At 42.6% G+C, this 24,934-nt stretch overlaps 1 protein-coding gene across 1 annotated transcript in view; it reads left to right on the plus strand.

The window, feature by feature from the left end:
• The window catches only part of NET1 (neuroepithelial cell transforming 1), a 71,156-nt gene that overhangs the window by 20,174 nt on the left and 26,048 nt on the right, over positions 1-24,934 (plus strand). The window contains exons 2-3 of the mRNA XM_059663264.1: positions 5,126-5,192; positions 18,287-18,346. Coding sequence (XP_059519247.1) covers positions 5,126-5,192; positions 18,287-18,346 — 127 coding nt within the window. The remainder of the gene's footprint in view (positions 1-5,125; positions 5,193-18,286; positions 18,347-24,934) is intronic.

Below are 24,934 nucleotides of genomic sequence, written 5' to 3' on the forward strand. Positions count from 1 at the left end.
CTTTGGAATAAATATTTGTATTAGATTAAAAATAATCTGAGAAATCATAATTGCTGTTTCTCAACTCAATTCCCAGTAAAGGCTATTTTCAGTCATGTAGTATATGATAGCACTTACCTATCGCAGTGTTTTTAACAAGTGTGATCTATGGTAAGTCATAGTATGGAGGTCCTGTTTTTTCTATAATCTTGTACCATTTGTTTATAATATTATACCTTTATAGAGTTTAGTCATAAGACTTATAATATAGTTAAGATGTCTTTTTTGTTTAACTTAAATGCGTTGTTCCACTGTTTTATCCAAAAATCATACTGTTTTCTTCATTGTGGCTTGACTTCTCTGCAGTGGCAAAATCATTTCCTTAAGTTATCTTGCTCTCCTTAAAGAGGCTTTAAAAAAAGTAACAAGGAGCTCCAAGTGTATTAAAAGACTTGCCCAATGTGGTTCAGTTGATTGAGTGTCATTCCATGGATCAGGAGGTCACCAGTTCCATTCCTGGTCAGGACACATGCCCAGGTTGCAGGCTTGATCCTCAGTAGGAGGTGTGCAGGAGGCAGCTGGATAATGTTTCTCTCTCATTGATGTTTCTGTCTCTCTCCTCCTTTCATCTCTCTGAAATCAATAAAAACATATTTTAAAAGAGAGAGTATTAAAAGGCTTACTGTATTTTAATCTGTTAAAGAGAAACAACAGACCCAAAATGGAGTCACTTGTGCCAAGCCCCACCTCAGCAAACCAAGATATTCTACTTAATCTAATTGCAGTTTCAGCTTTCCTGGAATGTAACCTTTAACCAGTCCACAGGGAATTCCCTGATCAGTACTAATGAGATAATCTGCCTGTAGGTCCCTTCCATTCCCTTCAGGAGAATAGCCTTGCCTGAAACAATGCATTCTTTACTAATAGTATTTATTTCTAATTAGTAGCATCATATTTCACTATGCCAAAAACCTTGGTAGTAACTGAGCAGGCATAGCAAGGAAAAAGAAAAATCTATTTTGTCATTGAACCCTTTCTAATTTGCTTCCTTTCTAAACCTTGCTGCTGTTGCCTCAGCCCCTTACCATCTATTGTAAGCAGTATTAGAGTAACCTCCTAACTGGTCTTTCTGACCAAGACTTCTTCTAATCCAGTGGTTCTCAACCTTCCTAATGTCGCAGCCCTTTAATACAGTTCCTTATGTTGTGGTGACCCCAATTTCATTGTTACAAATTGAATATAATTAAAGCATAATGATTAATCACAAAAACAATATGTAGCCGTAACTGGTTTGGCTCAGTGGATAGAGCGTCGGCCTGGGGACTGAAAGGTCCCAGGTTTGATTCCGGTCAAGGGCATGTAGCTTGGTTGTGGGCACATCCCCAGTGAGGGGTGCACAGGAGGCGGCTGATCGATGTTTCTCTCTCGTTGATGTTTCTAACTCTCTATCCCTCTCCCTTCCTCTCTGTAAAAAATCAATTAAAAAAAAAAACACAATAGGTAATTATATATGCTTTCCGATGGTCTTAGGCGACCCCTGTGAAAGGGTCATTCGACCACCAAAGTGGTCGCGACACACAGGTTGAGAACCGCTGTTCTAATCCATGCTTCTCTTACTTAGAATTCAATAGCTAATAATTGCTATACATGTTTAAGATCAAGGGATGTGTGTAAGGCCTTTTATTATGGTCTACCCCTTCCTTATTTCTTTTGATTTTCAAACATAAGGAACTACTTGGAGTTCCTGAATATAATTTATTTCAATCCTCCTTAATATGTGCTATTCCATTTGTCCAAAGAGCCTTCCTGGCTCTTGTATGCTGTGTTAATTGCTGTTTCTCTTTGATGCAGCTTTTGAATTAATTAAATACTAATTCTTCGATGAAGCTGTTTGACATCCTCTTTCTATTGTAGTCCTTTTCCCTTGTGTTCCTTGTCAAAATGTAAACAAACTTCTTTATATTTAGCTTCAAAAATACAAGAACCTGTATTTGATTTAAACTTATGAATTATTGTAGGAAAAAATAGCTATCTGTTGTGTTTCTGTAACTTACAGTGAACAAAGACTTTGAGGATCAAGGATGAGATATCTACACTAATAAAATACAAAGATGCTAATTGACCATACCTTAGCTACACCCAAGCCACGCCCACCAGCCATCAGAGCGACTATATGCAAATTAACCCAACCAAGATGGCGGCCGGCAGCCACGGAGCTGGAGCAAGCAGGAGGCTTGGTTGCCTGGGCGATGGAGGAAGCCAAGCTTCCCGCCTGCCCTGAGCCAGCTGTGGCCTCCGCTCATGGCAACAAAGTTTTAATTATAGAAGCTAAATAAATCCCAGATACCTGCTTCCAGCCAGCCTCCACTGGGAGCTTGGGTGGCTGGGGGCCATGGCCAGCCTGAAAACAGCCATCAGCCCCTCACCCAGGCTGCAAACAGCCATCAGCCCCTCACCCAGGCTGGCCAGGCACCCCAGGGGGGACCCCCACCCTGAAGAGGCTGTGGCCAGCCTGCAAACAGCCATCAGCCCCTTACCCAGGCTGGCCAGGCATTCCTATATAATAAAAGGGTTATGCAAATTGACCCTAACAGCAGAACTCCTGGGAATGACTGGTCACTATGACACACACTGACCACCAGGAGGCAGATGCTCAATGCAGGAGCTGCCCCCTGGTGGACAGTGCGCTCCCACAGGGAGAGCTCTGCTCAGCCACAAGCCAGGCTGATGGCTGCCAGTACAGCGGTGGTGGTGGGAGCCTCTCTTGCCTCCTCAGCAGCACTAAGGATGTCCGACTGCAGCTTAGGTCACTGGCAAGTGGACATCCCCCGAGGGCTCCTGGGCTGCCAGAGGGATGTCTGACTGCCAGCTTAGGCTCAATCCTCCGGGGAGCGGGCCTAAACCAGCAGGTAGTCATCCCCCGAGCGGTTCCAGACTGCGGGAGGGCACAGGCTGGGCTGAGGGACCGCCCCCCTCCCCCCGAGTGCACCAATTTTTGTGCACCAGGCCTCTAGTGGAATATAAAATTGGAGAATGGACTGGTAATCCAGGAAGCCAAACAGTAACTTTAATAACATTTGGCCCCAAATGACCAGGATTTGATCAATTCCTGCCAGCTTCCCTAATTTTGTCCTTCCTTCTTACTTAGAAACAACCAGATAGAGCAAGCCAAATTACACCCCAATAAATCATATAGGATACCTGCTCCTGGTTAGCCTGCCAGTAGCCTCCAAACCAGGGCAGATCTAAAGCTGTCTCTTTTTTCCTACTATAAAGCTTTGCCTCCTCAGCCTGCTTTTGAGTCTGCCAAATACAAGTGGTAGCCTTTACTTTTCTCATTTGGTTCATCTTTATTTCCACAAAGGAGAAAAAAAAACTATTTACATCTGAAATGATTAACAACAACTATAGTTTATAAACTATTTTTATTTCCTGTGCTAGTTTAGTGATTTTTCTCCATGTTTTATAAACATTAAGGTTTATATTTTATAAAGGTGAAGACAGGATTTTGTCATAAGGATTCTCTCTATTTATTTACATTGCATGGAAAGATGACAAGAAAAATCTGTCACTTAATAAAGAACAAAATCCTAGTCAAATTGTAATCGTAAGACCTTTGTATCAGATATAGTTGTTCAGAACCTTTTATTTGCTTTATTAAATCACAATTTTTTAAAAATCAGTACATGAAAGAAATTTAATGTGAACTGCAAATTAAATACATTTAGATTTTATTTATTACTAGAGGCCTGATGCACGAAATTTGTGCACTGGGGAGAGGGGCTCCCTCAGCCTGTCTCCGCTGTCTGGCAGTCCTGGACCCCTTGGGGGATGTCCAACTGCTGGCTTATGGCTGGATGGCCTGCTGCTGCTGCATGGCCTGCTGCTTGAGCTTCAGCAGCTGCTGCATGTGCAAGGGCTGGGCCACCACGGTCTGTCCTGCGAATATCCTCGAGTAGGTAAGTCAAGCGCAGAGGCAGGCTCACCCTGAGTTCCCTGCACTTCCCTGAGTCACTGAGTTGTTCAGACTGACTTCCTTCTACAGGGAATGGCACCGGGATCGGGCCTAAGCTGGCAGTCAGGCATCCCTCTTGCAGTTCGGGACCCCTCGGGGGATGTAGCAGTTGCCAAGCGGCAGGCAGCCAGGGAGGAGCCTGGATTGGGGCCCAGCATCATGCCACTCACGCTCATCCTGGCCTATTGCACCTGCTGCCGCCACTCAGTAGTGCTGCCGCAGAGTCAGGAGAGGGTCCCGCCGTGGCAGCTGCACTCACTAACCATGAACCTAACTTCTGGGTGAGGAGCGCTCCCACTGTGGGAACACACTGACCACCAGGGGGTAGCTCCTGCATTGAGCGTCTGCCCCCTGGTGCTCAGTGTGCATCATATTAACCGGTTGTTCTGCTGTAACGTTCACTTAGGCTTATATTAAACAGATGTTAAGAATACCCTTTTAGCCCAGGCCATGTGGCTCAGTGGTTGAGCATCAACCTTGGTTGAGTGTCAACCCACGAACCAGCGGGTCACAGTTCAACTCCCAGTCAGAGCACATGCCTGGGTTACGTATGGGCTCCATTCCTAATAGGGGACGTGCAGGCAGCCCATCCCAATCAATGAGTCTCTTTCATCATTAATGGTTCTCTCTCCCTCTACTTTCCTTTCTCTGAAATTATATACATATATATATATGTGTGTATATATATATATATATATATATATATATATATATATATAAACATTTTTAAAAAGAATACCTTTTTATTATTTTTAAAATACTAAACATGAATATTAAGTTTTATCAAATATTTTTCCATCATTTACTGTTTTTATTTAACCTATTAGTGTAATATATAAAGAGATTCCATATACTTGAACCTTGTATATGTTCCTAAAAGAAACTGCTTGGTTTGGTAATTATTTTTTTTAAATACTCTTAATCTATTCACTAATGTTATAAAGGTTCTGTCAATTTTATGAAGATTCTAAAAGTAATTAGGACCTGTACCTTGCTTTTTTTTTTTATGATTAAATGACTAATAGGCTACATTAAACAGTTTTGAAACTGAAAAGAATTAGTTTTTTATATGTCTAGTGCTTTATTTTACTGACATTATTCTCTATTTGTTGTTTTAATTTCTGTTAACAGATATTCCCTTAGGAGAGGTAGCTCCTTCACATTTTTAACACCTGGACCCCACTGGGACTTCACTTTGGTGAGTAGATGTCTAGGTTTTTATTTCAAGACATTAGATAGAATTATTTCCTGGGTTGTCTTTCAGTCTGGTGTACAGCTCAGTTGTCTGTATTTCTCTCAACATCTTTAGTATCCTAATTTATCCTGCTAACAAACTAAAAGACATTTTTATCTCAACTAAATAAAAAACATGTTTTGGAAAGAAACATTCATCTTTAACTCTATGTAAACCTTTCTCTTATTCCCACCAGTGTTAAAGTTAACACATTGTATGCGGGAAACGTGTTTACACGTTTTACGTATTTATACGTTCTACCAGTGTAGTAGAGCGCGGGACACGTATTAATACGTTTTTTATAGACTAGCGGTAGAATGCGGGTAACGTATAAATACGTAAACTAAAGTTATCGTAATTTTACTGAATGTTGCCATTTGCGCAAAACATTAGCAAAAATGGCCCGCACCACCTGTTAGCGCGCGATAAAAACTACCCGCAAACAATGTGTTAAAAGAATGTTATGAAACATTAATTTTTTTTTTTTTACATACTCTAGCAGCTTTTTTCTTGGTTGAAAAATATAAAAATGTAGGATATGAGGAATGAATTGCTTTCTGTTATTAATCATTTTAGTATAGAGGGACTTCTTCATTATCTTTAGAATGAGATTTATAGAGGCATCTAACTTTGCGCAAAGTGACACCAGAAAATTAATTATTTTTGTAATTAAAAACACATTACCTCTTAGTACTCACCTAAACAAAGTATGTACAAATAGAGCATGATTTTTATGCTGTTCTTATTTATTTGAAATAGCAAAAGTGACTCTATTTCTAGCATGCTAAACTTTACTTGTGTGCCTGTAATTATGTGCTGATGGATACATCAATACATATTTAATTTGTATTCTATTCTTTTGTCTTTAATTTATATTTCTGTTGGGGACGCCTGTTCAAGACTTTTGTACTCTTATACTAATTATATACATTAATTGGCGAGATAAGCATTCACAGAAAGTATCTTTTGATTTTAATACAATTCTGTATTTCCTTTGCAATTTTTTTCATCTTGATCCTTTTCCCTTACTATCTGATGAGCCTACACTTAAACAGAAAAAGTTTAGAAGTGTTTCTAAACTTGATTTGCAAACCTATCAGCAAAAATATTTGAGCATATGTCCCTGGTATATTTATTTATAACTTTTGTATATACCACCATTATTAGTTAACTAGGGACCCAGTGCGTGAATTTGTGCACCTTGAAAGTAACTGTGGGCCACGAGGCTGTGGTAGGCACAGGGGCAGGTCTCAGCCCAACCTCCATGACCCTGCCCAGCCCCTCCTACTGCGGTCCCCTGTCCCGTCTGCAGGCAGCCCCGCTTTCGCCACCACCGTTCCCACGTGCTGATGGTGCCGGCCCTGGCTTGATGACAGCACTGACCTTACTCGCGCCCACTGATGGCACGGAGTGATTGGGGCCAGCATCAGTGGGTGTGAGCGGGGCTGGTGCTGTCAGTGGATACAAGTGGCAGCTGCTGCCCCTATAGCCCCTCAGGAACAAGGGGAGGTGGAGAAGTCCTCAGGGGTGATCAAGGCTGGCAGGTGCCACTTGCACCCACTGATGGCGCCTTGTGATTGGGATTGGCACCGGCAGCAGGTGCACACATTAGCTATGGCACGGGCTGAGGGTGTGAGTGCCAGGCAGGACCGTGGCACAGGAGCAAAGAATTTTCAGTAACCAACAGAGGCTCACCCTGATGACAGTGACAGGCACCCCGCCTTGGTCTGGTGCCCCCACTCACCTCCACCATCCCGCCATGGCCAATTCCCACCATGTTCTGCACACGCCCCCTGGTGGTCAGCGCACATCATAGTGACCGAATGTTTGGTTGTTCCGCTGTCAGTCTATTTGCTTATTAGCCTTTTATTATATAGGACTAGAGGCCCGGTGCACAAAAATTTGTGCACTCGGGGGGGAAAGGGGGCCCCTCAGCCCGGCCTGTGCCCTCTCGCAGTCTGGGACCCCTCGAGAGATAACGACCTGCTGGCTTAGGCCTGCTTCCGGGTGGCAGAGGGCAGGCCCAATCCCTAGGTGCAGCCCCTGGTCGGGCTCAGAGCAGGGCCGATTGGGGAGTTGGGGCACTGCCCCTGTCATGAACAGAGCAGGGCCAATCAGGGGGTTGGGGCGCCACCCCCTGTCACACACAGAGCTGCACGGCGATCAGGGTGTTGGGGAGCTCCCCCTATCAGGCACAGAGCAGGGCTGATCAGGGGGTTGGGGCGCCTTCCCCTGTCACAAACAGAGCAGGGCCGATAGGGAGGTTGTAGCCCTGCCCGTCACACACAGAGCCACAGGGCGATCAGGGGTTTGGGCACTGCCCCCTGTCACACTGATCCCGGTGCAGGGAGGCCTCGCGGCTCCGTTGATCCTGGTGCTGGGAGGCATATTACCCTTTTACTATATAGGATAGAGGCCTGGTGCATGGGTGGGGCTGGCTGGTTTGCCCTAAAGGGTGTCCTGGATCAGGGTGGGGGTCCCCACTGGGGTGTCTGGCCAGCCTGGGTGAGGGGATGATGGCTGTTTGCAGCTGGTCACACACGCTTCAGGGTGGGGGTCCCCACTGAGGTGCCTGGCCAGTCTGGGTAAGGGGCTGAGGGCTGTTTTCAGGCTGAGACTGAAGCTCCCAACTGCTCTTTTTTTTCTTTTTATTCTGGGCCAGCTTTAGCTCTGGCTCCAGCTCTGAGGCCTCTGCTGCTGAAAGAAGGTATCTGATTTGTTTAGGTTCTATAATCGAAACAATGTATAACTCCAGCTCTGAGATCCCGGGCTCGCTGAAAGCAGGTTTCTGGGGTTTTGTTTAGCTTCTATATTTGTTACAATGTTTCTTAAACTGCAAGCTCAGAGGCTGGCAAGGAAAGGTGGGGAACGTTGGAGTCCTGTCACTGAAGCAAGCAAGCCTCATGTTAGTTTCAAGCTGCCTGGCTGCCGACCGCCATCTTGGCTGGCAGTTAATTTGCATATTGCCCTGATTAGCCAATGGGAAGGGTAGCGGTCGTATGCCAATTACCTTGTTTCTCTTTTGTTAGATAGGATTATCTCAAAGCACAATACACATTAAGAGTGAAGTTAATGATGCTGGACATAAAAATATATTTCAGGTAGCCATGATAATTTCAGTTTGGGACTCACTTCTTATTGGATCTGATTAGATCGCTATTTTTCTTAACCATATAATGTGAGTACTGATTAACTCATCATCCGTATATTAAATATTTAAAGTTTGTTTTAAAGGATTAAGAAATACATAAAAATAAAAGTTCTAACATTTTCCTGCTGCCCACCCCAGGGAAGATATCTTGCATATCCTCCAGGATGGGTACATCCCACTAGGGAAAACACTTTTGTAGAGGTCTGCCATGACAAAAGAAATATCTTATTGTTTATATATTAAAACTTTTGGAATGTCATTAAGGAATTGTAAGAGGGATATTTATAATTTTTAAATACATAGTTTAAGAAGAGAACAAAAATTGGTGAATTAAAAATGGCGGCAGAGTAGGAGGATGCTGCAAGGACATGCTCCCAGGAACAAGCTGGAATTACAACTGAAACATGGAAAGGCTTTCTGAATAATCAATGGAAAACTCACAGGAGAGTACCCTGATACCCAAGGACCAAAGATGGAAACCACATAGAGACTGATAGGAGGGGCAGAGGCACAAAAGGGCTGGCTGGGCCCCCACAGATGGCAACTGAAGTCCTGGAGAGGTATCTCAGCTATCTGGGGTGCCACTGAGAATTCTGGAATCTAATCCCAAAGCTGGGCTCCCCAGCAGAGAGCACAAAACTGAGGAAGGTCCCAACATAACATCTAGCTGTGAAAACAGTGGGGTGCTATCTGTCAAGGAGAGGCAGCTGAAAGTTTGGGCACCCTCTTAAAGGGTCAGCACACAAAAATTCCCTGTGGAGCCACCCACCTTGTGCTCTGGCAGAGGGAGGGGGAAGTGGAATGGAGCTATGAGTACAGAACCCAGGACTCAGGGGATAGAGCTCAGAAGGCAGACACCCCAAGTCTCCTGGTCTGAGTCATTCCCTCACACAGTGGAGGACATCTTTCCCACACAGACATTTGCTTTGCAGGGGGGATGGAGGGGAGAGACGACACCTTATTGGAAAACATCTTGCCCTGAGGCCACTTAAGAGATTAAAAGTAACAATTAGCCTCTAGGCAGAAGCAACTGCCTCACCTTGTTGAAAAAACTCTCCCCCCACCTGAGAACGATTGCCTGGGGGCAATTCAAGTCAGAATCTTATTAGTCTGTAGACAGAGGTGGTCTCTGGAGACTTTGAGTCTTTGCCTGATCCATTTAGTCAGAAACAGCTTTTAACACTGTCCTGCACTAGAGATTGAGAGGTGTGGAGGATCAACATAAAACATAGTCACAAACCCAAACAGACAACCAAAATGAGGAAACAAAGAAACAACCCCCAAATGAAAGAACTAGTAAATTCTCCAGAAGAAGAGATAAATGAGGCAGAGATAAGAAATTTATATGAAACAGAGTTCAGAGTAATGTTAAAAATGCTCAACACTATGAAAAAAGATATAGTATCTATGGAAGAACAGTCTGAGATAAAGAATGACATAACACAAATAAAGAACACATTGGAAGAAATACACAGCAGATTAGGGGAAGCTGAGGATTGAATCAGTGAATTAGAAGAATTGAAAATATCACTCAATTAGAGAACCAAAAAGAATAAAACAATTAAAAAACAGAAGGACAGCTTAAGGGAGCTGTGGGACGATGTGAAATGTAACAATGTTAGTAAAATATAGGTTTTTTACTATATTTTAACATATACAAGTGATATACAAAATAGTAGGTGTGCCAGACGAGGCAGAAAGGGAGAAAGGAATAGAGAAGGTATTTGAAGAAATAATGGTAGAAAACTTCTGTAACCTGGTAAAAGAAAAAGTCACACAAGTTCAGCAGGCACAGAGAACCCCAAACAAGAAGAACCCAAACAGACCCATGCCCAGACACATCATAATTAAAATGCCAAAAAATTAAAGACAGAGAATCTTAAAGGCAACAAGAGAAAAGAAAAATTACCTACAGATGAGTTCCCATAAGGCTGACACCTGATTTCTCATCCAAAACTCTACAGGCCAGAAGGGAATGGCATGAGGTACTCAAAGTAATGGAAAGCAAGGATCTGAGACCAAGATTACTATATTCAGCACAGCTATCATTCAAACTAGACAGTCAAATAAAGAGCCTCCCAGCAAAAAAAAAAAAAGGCTAAAGAAGTTCATCACCACCAAGCCAGCATTACAAGAAATGCTGACAGTGGTTCTCAACCTTCCTAATGCCGCGGCCCTTTAATACAGTTCCTCATGTTGTGGTGACCCCCAACCATAAAGTTATTTTCGCTGCCACTTCATAACTGTAATTTTGCCACTGTTATGAATCGTAATGTCAATATCTGATATGCAGGATGTATTTTCATTGTTCGTGACCCACAGGTTGAGAACCGCTAGCTGAGAAGAAAAAACAGAGAAACCTAGCCATACAGAATTAAAATGGCCATAAATAAGTTCCTCTCATTAATAACCCTAAATGTAAATGGATTAAATGCTCCAATCAAAAGGTGTAAGGTAGCTAAATGAATACAAAAACATGACCCAACTATATACTGTCTATAAGAGACCCACCTCAAAACAAAACACACACAGGATGAAACTGAAGGGATGGGAAAAAAAAATTTCCATGCAAATGGAAAAGAAAAAAAAAAAGCTGGAGTAGCAATACTCATATCCAACAAAATAGACTTTAAAAGCATCATGCTAATCAAAATAACTCAGTCAGAGAAAGATAAATATCATATGATCTCACTCATTTGAGGAATATAATGAACAACATAAACTGATGAACAAAAATAGAACTAGAGGGGAGAAAATATACTAGAATATAATAGAAGTAACCCTGTTATTTGTAGATTTTTAATATTTCCCACAACTTTTGTGATATAATATGTTAGTACAGTTTTGGTAATATTATTACTCTAAAAATTCTTTTATTCTTGAAATATTAATGTTTATTGCATGTAATATTACTATATGTAAGAGCATTTTTTTTAACATAGTTTATTGGTTTTTTACATAGAGGAAGGGATAGGGATAGAAAGTCAGAAACATCGATGAGAGAGAAACATCGATCAGCTGCCTCCTGCACTCTCCCCACTGGGTATGTGCCTGGAACCAAGGTACATGCCCTTGACCGGAATCGAACCCGCGACCCTTGAGTCCGCAGGCTGATGCTCTATCCACTGAGCCAAACCGGTTAGGGCTGTAAGATCATTTTTATGAATAATTGGTGTTTATTGCATGCAACATCATATTTAAAATTGTTTTTCTTGAGATATTAATGTTATTGCTGTAACATTATTATATTTAAGATCGTTTTTCTTGAAATATTAAAAAACAAAACAAAAATTGAGCATCTACCTCAAGAGGTTAGGAAAAGAACAATGAAGTAACTCAAAGGAAATAGAAGGAAAAGTAATAGTGAGGAAAAATAAAATTTACCCATGAAATTCTTGACAAACCAGTTATAGAACAGAAAATTTCCTTAGTCTGAGACTTTTCACAAACAACAAACATGATGGTAATGGTAAAATGTTTAAATATATCTTTCAAATTTAGGAAAAAAATCTACTATAACTGTGTCTGTTTAGCATTATACTAGTACTCCTAGCCAGCACAGTAAGACTGGAAAACAAGTGACATACAAATTAGAAAAGGAAGGACAGTATGATTTCATTTCTTATAGAAAACATAATTGTCTACATAGAATGTCCATAAGAGAATATTAATAGCAGCTATTAGAACTAATAAAGAGTTCAAGCAAGGTTACTGACTATAAACATTATCAAAAGATATCAGGCTTTAGCCGGATTTGCTCAGTGGATAGAGCATCGGCCTGTGGACTGAAGGTTCCCAGGTTTGATTCTGGTTATGGGCAGATGGCTGGGTTGTGGGCTTGATCCCCAGTTGGGGGTGTGCAAGAGGCAGCCAATCAATGATTCTCTCTCATCATTGATGTTTCTATCTCTTCCTCTCTCTTTCTCTCTGAAATAAAAATATATTTTAAAAGAAGGTATCAGTATCTTCCAAGAAGACATACAAATGGCTAAAAGGTATTTGAAAAGATGTTCAACTTCCCTAGCTCTTAGGGAAATCAGAACTACAATGAGATACCACCTCAAACCTGTTAGAATGGCTATTATCAACAAAATCTTATCCCATATAATAAAAAACTAATTTGCAAATTGTCGCCTCGGGAGTTCAACCACTTGCTATAATGTGTGTTGACCACCAGAGGGCGGCATGGAATGAAGGAAGGCCCCAATAGGCTTTGATCGCCGGCCAGGCCTAGGGACCCTACCTGTGCACGAATTTTGTGCACCGGGCCTCTAGTAGGTAATAAGTATTGTGGAGAAGTAGTGAAAAGGGAACCTTCATTCACTGTTGCTAGGACTGTAAACTAGTACAGCCACTTTGGAAAACAGTCTGGCAATTCCTCGAAAAATTAAGAATAGACTTACCATAGAACCCAGCAATCCCTCTCTTGGGTATGTACCTGAAAAACTTGAAAATATGTATCCACCAAGATATATACACCCCTATGTTCATTGCACCATTATTCACATTGGCTAATACATGGAGACAACCAAAGTGTCCTTCGATAGAGGATTGGATAAAGAAGATGTGGTAAATATATATAACTAGAATCCCAATGCATGAAATTCATGCACGGGGTTTGGCTCTCACAGCTCTGGTTGCCTTGGCCAGCCCTCACAGCCCCTCTCAGCCTCGGCCCGCCCTCACTGCCCCTTGCAGCCTCGGCCAGCCCTTGCAGCCCCTCGCAGCCTTGCCCAGCCATCACACCCTTGGCTTCGTCCGAAAGTTTGTCTGAAAGGATGTCTGGAAGGTTGTTCAGCTCTTCAGTCTAATTAGCATATTAGCTTTTATATAGGATGGAATACTACTCAGCCATCATATAAGATAGAATACTGCTATTTGCAACACATGAATGGTTCTTAAAGATATTATGCTAAGTGAAATAAGTCAGTCAGAAAAAACTAAGAACCACATGACTTCACCCATATGTGGGATATAAAACTGAAACTCATGGAGACAGACAGGAGTGTGATGGTTACCAGAGAGAAGGAGGTGGTGGGATGGATCGTGGAGTTGGAGTTGACCTAATAAATGGTGACAGAAGAGGGTTTGATTTTGGGTGGTGTGCACACAGTGCAATACACAGATCTTGTATCATAGAAATGTACACTTGAAACATATATGATCCTATTAACCAATGTCATCCCAATAAACTTAATTTTTAAAAAAATCAATAGAATCCTAATATATAAAGAGCCTGGGTCCGTCATGACTGAAACATCAGAACGGAAAACCAAGCACCAGGCTAGGCTCCCAGTTGGCGTGGCCCATGGTGGAAGTCGGTCCTGGATCCCAGCTGCCCACAATGGGAGTCTATCCTGGGTCCTGGCTGCCCACAGCGGGAGTCGGTCCTGGGTCCCGGCCACCCGTGGCACGGTGGCGGGATGGAGCTGTGGGAATGGAGCCATGCTGCCATTGGACTGGCCTCTTGGTCTTTACACCCAGCCCGTAGGCTCTGGGCAACCAGAGCCATGCTGTGATGGGTCTGGACCCTACCCGAGGGGTCCCGGATTGTGAGAGCTTGCAGGCTGGGCTGAGAGACCCACCCAAGTGCACGAATTTTCATGCACTGGGCCTCTAGTGTATATATACTAGCAGTAAACAGTTAAATGTAACTTTAAAGATGCATCTTACCTAATAATAGACAAACATGTAAATTGCTGTGCCTTCACTATGCTAACCAGCCAATCAGGAAAGTATGCAAATTAACCCAACAAAGATGGAGGTTAATTTGCATATGTAGGCTCCAAGCGGCAAAGCTAAGCCTGACGGCCCCGGGGCCGGAGCAGTGAAGCCTGACGGCTCCGAGGCCGGCTCCAGCCGGAGCCCGGCCAGAGCGAAGTCCTGGGTCCCGGGTGCCAGAGGCAAACTGGTGCTAGCAGCCAAGGGAAGGGAAGGCCTATTGCATGAATCTCTTCATGCAACAGGCCTCTAGTTTATTATAATAAAAGCAATTTTAAAATCTAGGAATAAATCTATGAAAAGGTCTTCAAGACTTTTTTTTTTAAGATCTGTAAGACTTTATGGGAAATACTAGAGGCCCAGTGCACAAAATTCATGCACTGGTAGGGTCCCTAGACCTGGCTGGTGATCTGGGCCAATCAGGACCTTCTGGCTGCTGGCCAGGGCCTTTTTTCCCTGGCTGCCGGCCAGGGCCTGCCTTTGTTCTGCACCGCCCCGTGGTGGTCAGTGCACATCATAGCAAGCAATTGAACTCTCAGTCGAACTCACAAAGGGACACTTTGCATATTAGCCTTTTATATATATAGATTGGAAAGCATTAGTAAAGAACATAGGACACTTAGTTACATGGTGATATACCACATTCAGACAAGGAAATACTCAATAGCATAAAAATGTCAATTCTTGACCTAACTGGTTTGGCTCAGTGGATAGATAGAGCATCGGCCTGTGGTCTGAAGGGTCCCAGGTTTAATTCCATTCAAGGGCATGTACCTTGGTTGTGAGCACATCCCCAGTAGGGGGTGTGCAGGAGGCAGCTGATTGATGTTTCTCTCTCATTGATGTTTCTAACTCTCTATCCCTCTCTGTCCTCTCTGTAAAAAATCAATAAAATATATTTTTTTAAAAAATGTCAATTCTTCTCCAAATTAATAAATTCAGAGTGTAGTTCTGATAGAAATCCCATTAGAGTATAATAGATGTCATTCTCAGTTCACATGGAAAAATAGAAAACCCAGAACAGTGAATGTAGTGTACAAGTTGTGGAGCATATGAATTACTATATTAGTTATTAAGCATTACTACCAAGGTACTATAATTACACAGCATAATATGGGTGCAGGTATGGATAAATAAACCGATGGAACAAAACAGAGAACCCAGAAAATGACCTATGTATATTTGAGAACTTACTATATCGTAAGCATTATGTAGAAATGCTGCTATCTATGAATAGTATCAGGAGTGGACTGACATGTTAGTTATTACCTTGTACCACATACAAAAGTAAAATTCTAGATGGATTGAATATATATATATGAAAACATTATTTTATCTTTAAAATAATGAAAAGAAAATATAGTAGGATGTTTTAAAATCTGTTAAATTTCTTTATATATAGATACTAGAGGCCCAGTGCATGAAATTCATGCATTGGGTGTCCCTCAGCCCAGCCTGCCCCCTCTCACAGTCTGGGAGCCCTCAGGGGATGTCCTACTGACGGCTTAGGCCCGCTCTCAGGGAGCAGGCCTAAACCGCAGTCCGGCATCCCTCTGCGGGCTGATCAGGGGAAGGTGCCACCCCCATCAGCCCACTGCTGCTGCACTGCCAGTTGCCAAGGTGTTTTCATCAACACAGACTCCAGTCCCTTCACCACAAAAAAATGACAACTTTCTCTAGGTATTTTCAAGATGTTTCTTTCATAGGAAATGACATTTCTTTTTTTAATCCTCACCTGACAGTATTTTTCCATTGATTTTTAGAGAGTGTGGAAGAGAGAGGGAAAGACAGAGAGAAACATCAATGTGAGAGGGACACTTTGATTGGTTGCCTCCTGCATGAGCCCTGACGTGGGCCCTGGCCAGGGAAGAGCCTGCAACCTAGGTACATGTCCTTGATCGGAATCAAAACCAGACCCTGCGGTCCACAGGCCGAGGCTCTATCCACTGAGCCAAACTGGCTAGGGCAGGATATGACATTTCTCAGCCCCTCCAGCAGTGAACCTTCGTTTTTTCCTCCAGGAGTGAGGTAGAAAAACTCTAAATCACCTTCTTGGATTCTTATTACCGAAGTTATCAAGAACACTACAAGTGGTGTACCAGGAACTTAGCCAATGAGCTGTAAGAAAAGGTGCTTCCTCTGCAGCTCACGCACAGAGGCAGGCCTGCTGGGGCACTGTCTTCTGGCGGCGGTGGCCTGGGCATGCCCCCCGCCGCCTCTTGGCTCCTGCTACCAGGCCTGCTGGGGCCAGCGGGCAGTGGTGGCAGCCTGGGCAGGCCCTCCTTCCTCTCCACTCCTGCTTCTGGGCCTGCTGGGGCGCTGTCTCTTGGAGGTGGTGGCTTGGGCACACCCCCCTGTCTCTCTGCTCCCACTTGCCTCACAGCGCAAGCAATCACCTCCCACCCATCTACACGCACAACCTCCTCCTGATCCTGTCATGACTGGATATATATATATGTATATGTGTATATGTATAGCTATATGGACATATTCATATAAATACATATGCCTATGTACATATACAATCACATATAATAAAAGCCGAATATGCTAAGTATCTGGTCATCCAGTTGTCCGGTCAAAGTGTAATATGCTAATGATATGCTAAGTCCGCTCAACCACTTGCTATGATGTGCACTGACCACCAGGGGGCAGACAGTTGACCGGTCGACCAGTCTCTATGAGATGCACTGACCACCAGGGTGCAGACACTCCAACCGGTATGTTTGTTTGCTGCTAGGGTCCAGCTGATTCGGACTGAGTGAGATGGGGTGGACACGCCCTGAAGCCCTCCCACAGTCCTTCCCCGGCTGGCCAACCTCCCACGTCCCTGGCTCCAATCATGCACCAGTGGGGTCCCTCACCCTGGCCTGCACCCTTGCAATCCGGACTGAAGGCTTCCCCCACTTGAAGGCTTCTTCCACTCCCACCCCCCAAGTGCATGAATTTCATGCACTGGGCCTCTAGTTTCATATAAGTACATAAATATGGTTATATACTAATATGTGCTTTTTTCCCCCTCAGTACAATCCTTTTGCAATAGTTTGTGCCCCCATTTTCCTCTCTGTATTCATCTTTCTATCCCCCAACTTCCACTCTAACCCATGTCAACAAAACCGTTATGTATCCCTCAATATTTTTTTCATATACTTATTTACAAATAACAGCCTCACAAATAAGATACACATATGCAGGATTTTTGCTTAGTTTGCTTTTCAAGGTTAGGATCATATTATTCGTACTTTTCTGCATCTTCTGGATATGACCTTAGGATTAATTAAGAGTTCTTAAATTCTGTCACCTCATTTTGCAGTTTTTCTAATTTTGATTTATATTGTTCTTTCATGTTTTCTCTGTTATTTTCTTCAAGTCTTGTAGCTAAATTTGAAGTAGTACATTATAGTTTTTCTCTGCTTCTTTGAACATATTCTTCTAAGGTTCCTTCATTCCCTGTGGGATTGTTACTCTGTCCCTTATTCTCTTTCTTCTTAGAGTTATTTTGTATAGGATTTGACTTGGAGGATTTTCTGTTCATTTTAATGTGAATGTAGCTTTCTTGAACTTTTAACAAAGAGACTTGGTTCAGATAGTTTTTCTAACTTCATGGAGCTCCCTCTTGTTTTCATGATGGCTTGCTTCTGAGACTTTCAGGCTCCACATATTTTCCCCACTTCGGTCTGGACTTTTTCTTTTTCCCTAGTTCCCTTTTTCCCTGTCTTGCTCAATTGTGATTCTACTCACACCAGTTTCTTCTCAAAGTGGGTGATTATGTGGGGCCATGAAAAAAGCCTATTTTTTTCTAGTGAAGACTTCCTTTCTCCCATAGAATAAAAGTGTTCATTTTTTTTTAAAGAAACTTAATTGCTTTTATGTACAAAATATACTTACTTTTTCTTTAACTAGTACAAACAGCCCTTGACTTACACAAGAGCACTGTTCTCAAAAATTTTACATAAGTTTTTTAATAGAGTGGAATCACTTCACAAGAGATCATTTAATCCAGGAGTACTATTTAAACAGTATATATGGTAGAGATAATTTATGAACATTCCTCATAAAAATATTCTTCTGAATACAGCCAAAGGCTTCACTTTTTAAAGTAATTTTTCTGGTTGTATGGAGTCTTTGTTTAATGGGGTAACATGCATTCCTTTTATAGAAGAATGAGATTTTCTTTGTCTTACAGAAAAGAAAACGAAGAGCAAAAGATGATGATGTCGTAAGCCTTAGCAGCCTTGATCTGAAGGTAAGCCTTACTGCTCTGTCAAAAAAAAAGCATTTAACAGTATGCAGGTAGCATTTATTTCTATGCTATAATAACAATAAATGCTTTTTTGCATTTTTTAAGTATTAAATTAAATGATATTGGCTCTTATAGATACTAGTAGCCTCTTTTTTGTGTTCTGCTTTATTAAGAATGAGAAGACCTCCCTCAGAACAATGTTAGGTTATATCTGGTGGTAACAAATTCAAATGTCTAAGGAGACTAGCCTAGAATATATGCAGAGAAAGGAAGTAGGATAGGGACTGTTGAAAGAGTGCCATACCCTTCCTGAAAAAGGAAGCTGCTACTGTGCTCAAGCCCATTGCTGCAGGTAGAACTATCAAATTTGGATTTTATGTGAAATCTTCTGAATTTTAAAAATTGGGTCAAATTTTTTCTAAAAAAAAACATATAAGCCAAATAACTCATCTACAAATCAGATGCTATCCATGAGTTCTCAGTGTATGACCTATGAAAAACTAAAGCTCAGTGCATACTTGAAAATAATTATGTCCTTTGGTGTAAAATTGTAGTTAAGTCCAAAAGCTTGGTATCTTTAGAATTATTTATTACATTTTTATCATTTGGCAAATTTTATCAAACTCTTGGTTTTAAGGAACCTTTTTTTATTTTATTTTTTTGTTAATCCTCCCCTGTGGGTATTTTTTCCATTGATTTTTAGAGAGAAGTGGAAGGGATGGGGGGAGAGAGAGAGGAACATTGATTTGAGACACATCTATTGGCAGCCTCCTTCATGCACCCTGACCAGGGCCGGGCATCCAACCTACAACTGAGGTAGGTGCCTTTGACCAGAATCCAACCCCGCAACTTTTCAGTCCATGGGACAATGCTCTAACCACTGAACGTACCAGCCAGGGCTAAGGAACCTTTTTTAAAGATCATTATGAAAAAGGTATACATTTTTAGTGAGATTTTAAAAAATAGTTTGACATTGTGTTCAATGATAGCGGTTGCTTTTTAAAGACAAAGTATTTTCTAAAACCTAAATTTGTATAGGTCTGCCCATTAACATTTCAGCAAATCTAGCAAGTTGGTGTGAGTGTGTGTGTGCATGTGTGCGTTTGTGCACGTGCACACACATATACGCATAATGTTATAGAATTGTGTGTTTTTGCAAAACAGCTTCAATTACATTTTTAAATCTTGTACTCAAAGAAAGAAGTATGAAATGGCAATCCTGGGTATTTTTAGGTATGCCCTAGACATTGTGTCATTTCATCTGTATTATCAGATTCAGTGCCCATACTTTCCTTGATTGTCTTTTTTTTTTTTTTTTTTTTTTCCAGTTGATCAGCATGGTTAGGTTCTTTTCTCTTTCTCTCCTCCTTGATTGTCTTATACAATTTTTTTTTCATTTTGTCTGTTTGAATTTCAATTCACATAAGGCCCATACATTGTGATGTTTTAAACTGTAGGTTTCCTCTCTAGCTCTTTGTTTTCTTGTCATTTTGTTGTTGTTGAAGGAACCATGTTTTTTTCCTGTAGAACTTTCCATAGCCTGAATATTCATGATTGCATTCCCCTGGTATCATTTCCTATGTTCCTCTATTTCTTGTACTTATGATAAATTGGTAGTTAGATGTAGAAGTTGTTTTGGGCTGTGTACTTCCTTCAGAGGGTATATCATGTCTCTCTGTGATGTTTTCAAAATTAATTATTATTGCTTAGATCAGTTTATTTATTGGAGGTTGCAATATTATAATATTGTGCCTTTATCAGTCCTCAGTTTAATCTGGAATATTTCTGTAAAGAGAAAATTCCCTTCATCAACCATTTGGTCACTTCAAGGTACTGATCTATATTAATAATACAGGAATATGGAAATTGTCCAGGATGCTATCACAGTAACAGTAACAACCAGCAGGCTGCATGGGGCAACCAGGCCGGTGGGGGGTGTCAGTTGGAGGCAACTAAGCCAGCAGGGGGGCAGTTGGGGGCAACCAGGCTGACAGAGGGGGGCAGCTGGGGGCAACTAGGACAGCAAAGGGGGCAGTAAGGGGTGACCAGGCTAGCGGGGGCAGGAAGTTAGGGGCAACCAGGCTGGCAGAGAGGGGCAGTTGGGGGCAACCAGGCCAGCAGGGGGGGGGGCAGTTAGGGGCAATCAATTTGGCAGGCAGAGGCAGTTAGGGGCAGCTAGGCCAGCAGAGGGGGCCAGTTGGGGGCAACCAGGCCAGCAGGGGGAGCAGTTAGGGGCAATCAATTTGGCAGGCAGAGGCAGTTAGGGGCAATCAGGCAGGCAGGCAGGTGAGGAGTTAGGAGCCAGCAGTCCTGGATTGTGAGAGGGATGTTCGACTGCCAGGGATCGGGCCTAAACCAACAGTCTGACATCCCCTGAGGGGTCCCGGATTGGAGGGTGCAAGCTGGGCTGAGGGGAGCCCACCCCCCTCCCCCGACCCCCATCCACAAATTTCATGTACTGGGCCTCTAATTTATAATAAAGGCAGGACAAGTGCTTGATTCCTTTCCCTTACCGCTTTTCAAAAATAATGAGTTTTTAAATTTCTTTAATAAAAGTAACTGATTTTTTCTTTATAATATTATATGAAATCATGGATGTGAACATATTTGTTGTATTTTGACCCATTTTTATTATTACTCTCAGTATTCTCAAATTATCCCTTCTTTGGTCACTAGAGGCTACCTCATGGTGGCTCCTGTGTCCTTCTCCCTCCACTGCCTCCCCCAGCTTTATTAAGATATTAGAGGCCCGATGCACGAAGATTCGTGCAAGAATGGGCCTTCCTTCCCCTGGATGCTGGCACCGCCTTCACTCTGGCCAGAGCCACCTTTCTGCCTTTGTTCAGGCCCAGAGCCACCTTTCTGCCTTCCCACGCTGCCCAGAGACCCGGATCCGCCTTTCTGCCTTCGTTCCGGCCTGGAGCTGCCTTTCTGCCTTCCCACACTGCCCAGAGGCCCAGAGCGGCTGGGACAGTGCGAAACGTCTGTGTCGTCACCATGGCGATGACACAAGTGTCCTGCCCTACCCCCTGGCCTCTCGGCGCCTGCCTATGCAAGTTAACCTGCCATCTTTATTCGGTTGATTTGCATACTCACTCCTGATTGGCTGGTGGGTGTCGCAAAGTATGGTCAATTTGCATCTTTCTCTTTTATTAGTGTAGATTCTTGACATGTAACATGGTGTAAATTTAAGGTGTACAATGTGTTGATTTCCCACATCCTTTTGACATATCTAGAGGCTTAATAACCTCCTTTTCTTTCTGATTGACAAGTTATTCCAGGTTCTAGGACAGGGGTGGGCAAACTTTTTGACTCGAGGGCCACAATGGGTTCTTAAACTTGACCGGAGGGCTGGAACAAAAGCATGGATGGAGTGTTTGTGTGAACTAATATAAATTCAAAGTAAACATCATTACATAAAAGGGTACGGTCTTTTTATTTTTTTTAGTTTTATTCATTTCAAACGGGCCGGATCTGGCCCGCGGGCCGTAGTTTGCCCACGGCTGTTCTAGGACAACAGTCTGTATTACTACAAATTAATACAAATGATATGATTACTGAAAACATTTTATGTTTTATTTTTCAGGGGTTTTTTTGTGCCATTTTTTTATTCCACCTGTAGTTGATCATTTTTAAAAGTTCTAATTTCCTTGGGAAATGGTAGAGGTTAAAATCTGGGCATTATGAACTACTTGCTACTGGATTGATCGTTGATTCTAGGCCTTTTTAATGACAGAGCTAGGAAATATATATAATCTTTCAGATAAAATTATGAGTTTATGTTGATATTTTAAATTCAAGGCTAAAGATTTTTACTTAATCTCATCAATTTTATTGATCTCTTTCAACTGCACTGAAAATCTTGGTTTTGGGAATACTGATATACTTATTTATTTGATTTACCCATGGTTCTAGGACAACAGTGTACATTACTAAAAATTACTATAAATGATACAGTTACTGAAAACCTTTCATGTTTTATTTTTCAGGGGTTTTTGTTTATTTGTTTTGACACACAGGCTATATATAGTAAGGATGTGAAAATCCCTGTTTTTAAATTACTGAACTAGTTCTTTTCTATGTGTATAATGGCAGTGATTATGAGTGACTGCACACAACATTTTGTGTTGGCCCTTTAAGATGGTGCCTGCATTTCCAGCTGTCTCCCAGGTAGACAGTAACCCGGCTGCTTTTCACAACCAGATATTATGTGGGCACTGTTCTCAGTTCTGGTGCTCTGGGCAGGGGAGCCCAGATTGGAATTTAGATCCCAGAGTTCTTAGTGGGAGCCCGGCCAGCCTTTTCATGCCTTCAGCACTTCCTGCCAGTCTCTATGTGGTATCCACTTTTCGTCCTTGGTTATCAGTGTTCTTTCCAGCTGGTCTTCAGTTGGTTTTTCAGGGTGGTTTTTCTGTATTTTAGTTGTATTTTCAGTTTGGTCCTGGGAGAGTGTCAGTGTAGCCTCCACTTACTCTGCTGCCATTTTGGAATTTCTAAACTATTTACTTCTTGCTTTGACAAAACTATGAAAATATAGCACACTGACTGACTCCTCTTTAGGAAAAAAAGGGTTATATGTACAGCTATGGAGAGTTAGAGTCCTCCTTTACATACAAAGGAAAATATTAGTTAAACAAGTGCTTCATTGATCAAAAAAGGGCTAAGAGCTACAAGCATTTATTCCCAGTGTACATCAGACCCAAGAAACCCAGATCATAACCTCTTGGCACCTGTCACTAAGAAATGCACAGTCTTTAATTAGACTGACTTCTCCCTATCTGCATGGGAAAACCACACAGAGTGCAGAGGACTACACGTTGGGAATTCGGACACGTGTTCAGATGCTCTTGGCTTTGCCTAGACTTGTTGCTCCATAGAAAGCTTCTGGGCCACATTTTCACCACACCCAGGCACAGATAGGAGCCATCTGCCTGAGACAGAACTTGTCTTTGACCGGAGAACTGCTTCCAGAAAGGGTTAGAAGAGTTCCCTGGTCTCATCCCCACCACTCACCACAATCTATTTAGCAGCTTTTAGCAGAGCCAAGCATGGCCCTATACCTGAGAGGGAAGGCAGGCACAAAAGCATGGATGCCAACCAAGATTACAAAGCACAAACTTAAACTATCCACTCCTCCCCCAGACCCACCTCCACCACAGATATTCTTGATTTAAGGCTGTTTTGGGACCACATCAAAGCTTACTGAGGGAAAGTGCCCTTGAATTGCCTACAGCTATGTCACTTCTCTAAGGACTGCAGAGTTGCCAGGTGGGCCCTCACTGCTGCCCAGCAGCACAGGAGCAGAGCAGGAGGACTGCTGCCCCAAAGGAAGAAGGAAGGCTGATTATATGGGACATGTCCCCTTTCCAGAATCTTGCACTCTAAGAGGCTGATTCTGTCTCTTAATGGGAAGGTCCATGATTTGTTTGTTTGTTTTGGGAATGGGGAATTTTTGGAACCCTGAGTCTGGATTTCCCTGTGCTAGCCAAGGACAAGAGATTATCTGGGGACCAGGCCCCAGAAGGGGCTTTCAAGTGCTGTGGCTCAGAGCAGGCTTTGGCCTTGGCCACAGCAATAGGACTCTGGCCAGTCTGCACTTTTATGCCTGAAGGTGGGAGGCCTGGGAAGCACTACACAGCCTGATGGAGTGGCAAACCCATGACAGTGCAGGGAGCCTTAGACAATCTGGAGCAAATTATAAATAGGATCCCCTGGGAGAGAACATGCTGGCCACCCATCCCCAGCTTCTCCCTTGTCACTTGCCTCAGAAGAACATACCTTCCTTCCCAAAGTAGAGGCCCTTTTACTATAATCCATTTACTGTGCCCCTCCCTCCTTGCAAATGTCAATTCCATTTGTCTGTGAGGTGGAACTTGCCCAGTCCCTTGCAGGAGGGAGAGAGCACCTGGGGTATGGCTCTCGGGGAAGATGCTTCCAGCCTCCTCAGCAGCAAAGGTTTTTCCAACCAGCTCTGATGTGGCAGTGGCATGAGGAATGATCACCAATGGCTCTTTTCCATACATTATCTCAGGCCTCCACTCCAGCCTCCTGCCATCCTGAGAAACCACGCCAACCCTCAGCAACACCTAGCAACAGGCAGCTAGCTCTATAGTTACAGGGGGTCTGACAATCTCTGGTATTCCATTTAAAACCATTTTTTTCCTTTTTTTTTTTTTAAGACAACCAGGGAATTTTTTTTTTTCTTTCTGGGGAGGCAGAGAGAAGATGGAAAAGGGAGGGGGGGAAAAAAAAAACAGGGAAGAAAACTCAAATCTACAACCGGTGGTATGTCCCATATTTCTGTCACTCTGCACAGGTGGTTCCAAGCCCCCATTCCAAAGTACACTGGCCTCTCCGTCTCTTATGGCTGCTTTTAGCAACCCTACAGTGGCAGTCCCTGACCAGGTAGCTTAGTTGGTTAGAGCGTTCTCCCAATACACCAGTGTTGCCCCAAACAGAGCACATGTAAGAATCAACCAATGAATACATAAATAAATAAATGATTTTTAAAAACAACATTATAGTGTCAAAAGTTGAATAGTTGTGACAGACTAAATGACCTGCAAAGACTAAAATATTTACTTAGGCCGA

This window comes from Myotis daubentonii, chromosome 1 (assembly GCF_963259705.1).
Source record: "Myotis daubentonii chromosome 1, mMyoDau2.1, whole genome shotgun sequence".
NCBI lineage: Eukaryota > Metazoa > Chordata > Mammalia > Chiroptera > Vespertilionidae > Myotis > Myotis daubentonii.